This window comes from Thermobia domestica, chromosome 8 (genome assembly GCF_964235325.1).
Source record: "Thermobia domestica chromosome 8, izTheDome1.hap1.1, whole genome shotgun sequence".
In the NCBI taxonomy this organism is placed as follows: domain Eukaryota; kingdom Metazoa; phylum Arthropoda; class Insecta; order Zygentoma; family Lepismatidae; genus Thermobia; species Thermobia domestica.
The window spans coordinates 269,848,602-269,856,209 of record NC_137461.1 but is presented as its reverse complement, the minus strand read 5'-3'; the positions used below and the strand labels follow the sequence as shown (position 1 = coordinate 269,856,209).

Sequence of the window (7,608 nt, the reverse complement as noted above, 5' to 3'; positions counted from 1 at the left end):
GGAATTCCAATCTTTTTACGCTCTCCCAAACAGAGACTTCGAAAAGGTGGAAAAAGCAATTCGCGTTCGTAAATTGGTATGACACGTTACATGTTAACACTTGTTAACAACTATGTCGCGTAAATTCATGTTGAAAATCAAATCAACCTTGTTAGAGTGTGTTTATAATCAGCTGGTGCTACGAACCTCATGGATACCTAACATAAAATATCTCTTAATATTTATTTTTATCGTTTTCTCGGAATAAAAAAATAAATTAATTTTTCCTTAAATATGAATTTTATAAAATCACTTCCTGCAGTAATCGTGTACCTTATCTTGGGTTTCATATTTTGTGCAAAGAAACGTTTACTTGATGGTCGTACATCATTGATAGCGTATGAAACACAACGTACTGGAAGAGTAAAGGCCTTTCATGTAAATTACCAAGTAAGTATTGAGAAGTTTTTGTATATACTTATTTACAGTGTTATTTTATTATTTGGTAGTATATAACGTCTGCACTTTTCTCTCTGAAGTTTTAAAAATGATTTCTCTAGTCATGTGTATATATTATTATTATTATTATTATTAACATTTATTTTTTATTTTTAAAAACGTCCTAATATCGGTTATCATAACAGAACGTAGTGCATATAAGTAAGATTCATTTCCAACATTTGGCGTGGGAAACCCGGGTTCGATTCTCGACGGGAGCTCATGTTGTTCGGATTCCACGTTAATACGTAGGTCCCGTCTCATATACCCTTGCTGCTGAAAGGGACGTTAAACTCAAAATTAATTCAACTCAAATTAATTCAACTCAAGTTATTTCCAACATTACTGTACTAAATCGGAAAGGCTTTGAGCCGGGTCAACTCCATTCTCTACGCCATATTCCTACAGGATATAACTGTGACACGTGATACGAAAGTTGCCATCTTCTATACGATATACTAAGCCAACGTTTCTCAACCGCTGTGTCACGAGATTTTACGTGTCAGATGTGTCGCCAGATTTTTAAGGCAGGATAGTCTTTACTTTAGGCAAGACAGTAACAATAACCAATTAATCTGAACCGGTTCCCTCAGTTATAGTTACAGTTCCCAAGAACGAAAGACAGAAAACAACGGGCCCTGCGGAGCTCTAACCCACCTTCACTCGCTGACGCTCGCTCGGCAATATTAAGTACTGACAATATATCACTGCCTTGCCCAAAGTAAAGAGCTACCTTAATGTCTTCTAATATCTCATTACTTTTAAGTTTGATGTCTTCTTATATTTCTGATGGGAATATTTCTTTCGCATATTCCTGCTTAAGGCTCGGTCCACAAAGTATAATGTTGTGTTAAAGTGGCCATTCATTCCGGTGTGAGTGAAATAAGAAATCTCAAGGAACTGCATTAACAATAAAGGTTCGTTCTCCAAACCTATTTGTTATCTATTGTTGTTAATATTACAATAAAGTGTTCATAGCCTCGCTGCTGATATTATTATATTATTTCAATATTATTTCAATATTATTATTATTATTATTATTATTATTATTATTATTATTATTATTATTATTATTATTATTATTATTATTATTATTATTACATTCGCTCAGCCGAGTAACTCTCAGCCGGTGCCTTGAGCATAAAAAACGGGCGAGGCATCATTGGGAATGTTTATTTTTTTAAATATATATTTTCGTCTCCTTTATTTCATAAGTAAATGAAAAAGGGAGAAATGAGGAAAGGGAAGGGAAGGTCAGAGACAACCACAGACAAGAGATGATAAACAAAAACAAGACAAAGCAAAATAAAAATCAAACAAACGAAAAACAAAACAATTAAGACAACGATATCTTGATTCTAGTTTTAAGGTGTTACTATGTCACTAGTAACACAACATGAATATTAGATTCTCACATTAAGAAATAATACCTCTCGCTTTTTATTTCTGTCTCGATATTTTTCACATTTTAAATTCCATATCTCCGGATATTTTTGTATTTTGTTAATGAATAGTTCTACGTCCAGTTCTTCGCTTTCCATTTCTGCTGGCGCAGGAAAGTCTGCACGTGTGGCTTGACTCATTGCCAGCAATGGTTTACCGACTCGCAACACCTATGCGGACTCACTGCGAGCCAGCAGTCCCCGCAACTCAATTTTTGCCCGCTGCGGGTCCGCAGCAGAGTCGCGCGGGAAAGTCTCATCATGTGGCATGAATGATAAGAACCAATATATTTCCGGCTTGCGCGGGTCCGCAACAGTTTTCTGCTGCGGGCCCGCAGCAGACTTTTCTGCTCGTCTGAACCGAGACTGGGAATCATAAGTTTCTTTTATATTAATATGTTTCTATTGAAGAGTCTTACGTAATTTGCTTGTGAGATTTGTATCTCATAGTCATTCTATAATTTAAATAAAAAAGTATGCATTTTTATGTTTGCTTGTTTGCATGTAAGAGAAAGTTATATGCAGGGGTGTTGCGAAAGTTTGAAACGTACTGAGGACGGACAGCAACCACAGCCAATGTACCTTTTTTTTAAAGCTACTGAATATTCCTCTAAATTAGGGTGACCAAATCGTCAACTAGAAAAAAATGAGACACCTTTTATTTCTGGATAGATTGCTCCCCTAAATACATTTTTTAACCTTTCCGTTCTCTCTCTCTCTTTTTGAATCTCTCACAAAAAAGGAGCAAATTTACACTTTTTTCGTTTTAAAACCTATTGAAAAGGTTGTGGAATTAATTAGGTAATAAGTAACTATCAGCAGCTAACAAAAAAAGAAATATTTGAAAACATTACTAAAAATATATGAGCGCTCAAATCTATCCCCGACAGGATTTATAATTACTCTCAGCATCGGATTCCAATTCCTTTTATTTGCATTTTCTTACTTTAAAACATTATTTCGGAGCTGCGGTGGCTCAGTGGTAGAGCGTTCACCTCTGGTGCTTGGGGTCCCGGGTTCGATCCTAAGACCCGCCAACTGAACTTTGTGGTGGACAAACACCGTGTGCGTGGGTTTCCTCGTGGTTCTCCCGTTTCCTCCCACTTTCATCATTCCACCATTTTCATTCATTACTCATCATCACCGTCTCCTTTAGCCTAACCGGCATAAGCGTCGGACGTAAAACTCAAAGATATCATTTCATTTCATTAAAACATTATTCCATTTACAACTAGTTTTTTCTTTTCACTTTCACTTTTATTTCTATACTTTTGATCACCTTTCGTAAATAGAAGTATGTTACATCTTAGTCAAAATCACGGAAACAATGTACTGTACTGATGACAGCTCCTCAATCTTCCACCGCCCGAGACAGAGAGTAAAAACAGGTTACATTTGTTCTCCATAAGACTTTCAGCCCCTTGCACTATGTCGTCTGCGGAGTGGGGAGGCCTAGGAGGGAAAACAGTGCAGCCACCACATCCAATATTGCAAACGTCGTAATGACGTTGCTCAGTAATTAGACGTATACCAATATAATCACATAGCTTAGAAAATAATAATATAAATTAGGAAATTTTAGCGATTCGAAAGTTTTTTTTGTACCCAATGTACGTAAAAACGGGTCATTTTGGCGTCCCGGGAGAAGTTTTCGGGACACCGGGAATGGTAGTGAATAGACGGGACAATCCCGTTTTTACGGGACGGTTGGTCACCCTACTCTAAATGGGTCCACTATTTCCGATAACGCGTTTTCCATTTCCTATATATCACAAGTCGAGACTCAGCGGATACGACATCCAAATCGCGCTTCAACATCACATGCTAACGCTCACCCAGTAGATTTTATTGCAAAGAAGTTGAAGTATGATGCTCTGAAGAAGAACCTACATCGTCCCAAGCAGACGACTGGCATAAGACGCCGAATAATCTCTTCCTCTTCTTTTTCATTGTCCTCATCTTCGCTTGTCATGTATGACAGTGACAGTTCTATTGGTGACAACAAAAATGAATGTTTTGAGTGCCTAGAACTGTATACAGATGCAACATCCACCGCAGACTGGAAAAAATTGAGAAACGCTAGTTTAAGCACTGACTATGTGACTGTTGAGTCCGGTGGATGCAAAAGTTCTGTCCTTGCACCGCACTGAATCTGTTGTAGATAGAAAGCGTAAATGGACCAGAGTCGCACCACATCGTGTTGCTGCTTGGTCTTGAATGTAATTGGTCCGACATTGTAGTTCCTATTTTATTCTAATAGATGTACTGGCGACCGTAACTGGGAACCAATATATGTTTATGAACAACGTACTCATTCCTTATTCTAATAACAGGAGGTATTAAGGCATATCGTTATCATACCTGATCTTAATAACAATATACAGTATATTTATGTATATCATTTTCATCCTTATTCTAATAATAGGAGGTATCTATGCATATCGTTATCATTCCTTACGTATTTATATATATCGTTATCAATCCTTATCCTGATAACAACAGGTATTTTTTACATTGTTTAGTATTCCTTATCCTAATAGCAATCAGTATTTATGCACATTGTTATCACTTCTTAACCAAATACCAGTAGATATCAGATATTTATGTATGTTGTAATGATTTTGGTAGAATCAATAATGGACCGAGATTTATCCCCTTCACCAATTTATTATAAAATTTGTTAAATACAAAACGTCTTTGATTACAAAGAGTAAAATAGTGTTTTCTCTCATTAATGTCCAAGTAAGAGGAGAATAGGTGTTTTGCACGGTGCCCCTTCTCTCAAGGCAGTCTCCAAGGCACCTACCGGTTCGGTGAGTCTTGAAAGATAGCCCCCTCAGCTCAAGGCAGCTTCGCAAGGCTTGGTTGTAGAAAGGACCCCTAGTCCAGTGCGACCTCGGGAAGGATAGGTGTACCCCTAGGCCAGTGCGACCTCAGGGCGGTGTAGGTGGTTTGATCAGTTGGACGACTGACGCTGGGTAACAGAAACAGAAACAGAAAAGCTAGAATACAGAGGGCCCCTTAGCAAGAAAGCTCGCCCCGTGAGTGAAGCACCAACCTATATCTACGTGCTCCTCCTGCATGCGTTAGTAAACCTAAAGCATGTGTCGGTGGGTGTGTTGCGCGGTTTCTATCTATACGGAGACATTTACACGCGAATCTCTTAACTGTGTAGATAGAAAGAAAGAAGGGTAAGAAAAGAAGATAGGAAAGCGCGAGAAGTTTTTTTCACATCTTGTGATTTGATAGAGGGATAAAAAACCTGAAAACCAGGAAAAAAACCCAATCGGTCATGCTGCATGCAATAGTCTATTTACATGGCAAAACCACACTTGAAGGGGTGGAAAAAATCCATGTAAACTTGTCTGTAGTAATAAATTAATAACTTATCTGTTTAATTACAACCAATCTTAAAATCTGTTAAGTGTTAATACAAATCTGTGTTGTCTGTAAGGGGAAGTGTATTGTTAGTAGGGACAACTGTTATTTTTTCAACATTCAATTTGCCAATGTCGTTGTCCATTGTCGGTGCTGTGAGTCATCATCGGTCTGCGGGTGACGGCTGGCTATCTCTCCTCTGGTTTTTCGTTTGCTCTTCTGCCGGTCCCCCTGCTATGTATCTTCTTTGCAACTGTTTATGGATTCGTGACGTACAGCTGTCCTGTGGTCGTGGATAGTGCGTTTATTGACAGGTTGAATATCTTCTTGGTGGCTATGGTTATTGTTTCTGTTAGTTTGGGTCTCTGTTCTGGAGGTGTTGTTATTGTCAGGATGGATGTGACCCATGTTATTAATTTGTGTGTGGCCTGGTATATTGCTTCTTCTATTTCTTCTTTGGTTAGCGTTTTTCCGGTTTTTTCTTGTTCTGTTGCGTTGTCTGATACTTCTTGGTTGTTGTTCTGTCCCTGAAAAGAGCCTGTTGTTGTGAGTCTGTCTTCAATGATTAGCTTCATTTTTACTATTTGAGAAGTTTTTGGCCTTTCAGGACAGTTACTACTACCGGTTCTATGTCCTTCTCTTCTGCAAGTAGCACAAAAGTTAATATTTATTGGAAGGTTGCAGCTCGTTTCGTGCGTGTCTTCACATCTATGGAATCTTCTCTTGTTGGTGCATTGGTACTTGAGGTGACCGTATGCGTAGCAGTTCCAGCAGGGCATGGGACGCGGCTGGCTTCTCAATTGCTCCACTTTGTATGTTCTGGGCCCTGAATTTAGGCCATGTGTGATTAATTTATTCACATCTTCTGGGCTAGTTGAGAAAAGCCTCACAAACTGCGTGGGTCCAGTCTCTGTCCTGATTCTAGTGAGGTTGCTGAAATTGATGTTCTGATTGTATAATTCGGTTTCAAGATCCTTTATTTCTTTGTTTACGAGATAGCCTTTGATTACACATGTAAATATGGGAGGCTTCTTCGTCTTCTGTTTCCCCTTGGAACTGGCTGGTTGGCTATTGTTTGTTCCGGTACGTGCTTCTGATTGGTCAGAATTTGTAGCTGCTGTAGTGGTAGCTGTACTCTTGTTTTCACTTCTTTTGTTTGCTTGGTTCCTTGTTGATTGATTTCTGGCTTCTGATTGGTTATTTGGTGTTTGCTTCTTGTTCTCTGATTGGGTATTGCCGTCTTCCTCTCTGTTGGTGCCTTGTTCCTTGTGGTCCTGAGAAGGGCCGGAGTTTGGGGCCTTCTTCTGAATGTGTGTGGTTTTCACCTGTGTGTTAGGTTCCACCAGTGTGTGTGTGGTCTCTTCCTGTGTGAGTTTAGTCACTTCTTGTGATGGTTTCAAGGATGCTACTTCATTTGGTTCTCTCGTTTATGTTGCTCTCTTCTTCCTGCTTCTTCTCTGGACTACATGGAAATCGTCGTCTTGGTTATTTTGGAATTTCCTTCCTTCTTCTTTGCGGGTTAGGGCTTCTTCTGTGTTTGCTTCTTCTGCAGTCAGGGGTTTATGGTCATCTCTGGTTGTCTCCCCTTGTTTGGCTCCCTCGGGCTCTTCTTCGTCTTGGATCATATTTGGCCATTTAAACGATGTATTTAACTCTACATGTCGACCAAAATCTTCTGGTTGGAAGGACTTCAGAAATAGTTCCCGCACTGCCTTGTTCGTGAAGAACACTTTCATCTGGGTTCCATCGTCCACTACCAAAAAAGAATTTTCATCTATCTTCTCGACGATGATAGCAGTGATATCTTCATCTGTGCATCGGTGGGACACACCCTTCATAAATACTGGTGAGGTGTGCAGGAACGCTTCGAAGTTCTTTCCCTTGTGACGGTCTAGCAGCTTCTGCACTCTATTATTGTGGTCATCTTCTTTATTGTCTGGGTGTCTTCTTGTTTTGTCTGCTCCTTCCTTGGCGCTCCAGAGAACTGGATCTCCCTCTGACGGCGTTCTTCTCACGGGCGTCTTCTTGGGCGGGCGAGGCATGGCTCTGATAAGGGCCGCACTAGCTTGGGTAAGGATATGTTATTCTAATTTTGTGTTTAGTGCCTTTCTATGCTATCCCAGAGAGATAATATTGCGTTCCCATCAGCCGACTGTCGCCAAAGGCTGTACAACCTATATGGCCAGCGCGAAGCTTGACGCACAATAGGGGGTCCAGCCGACGGAAAACAATGTTTATTTTTCCAGGAAGCGGTGTGTGTGAGTGTGTTGTTTCAGTTTAACTTTATTAAGTACATACAACTCTTGAGTAA

At 39.6% G+C, this 7,608-nt stretch overlaps 1 protein-coding gene across 1 annotated transcript in view; it reads left to right on the top strand.

The window, feature by feature from the left end:
* The first annotated feature begins 217 nt into the window (after positions 1-217).
* The window catches only part of LOC145692017 (inter-alpha-trypsin inhibitor heavy chain H4-like), a 208,836-nt gene continuing 201,445 nt past the window's right edge, over positions 218-7,608 (top strand). Inside the window, exon 1 of the mRNA XM_081767316.1 lies at positions 218-429. Coding sequence (XP_081623442.1) covers positions 274-429 — 156 coding nt within the window. The 5' untranslated portion in view covers positions 218-273. The remainder of the gene's footprint in view (positions 430-7,608) is intronic.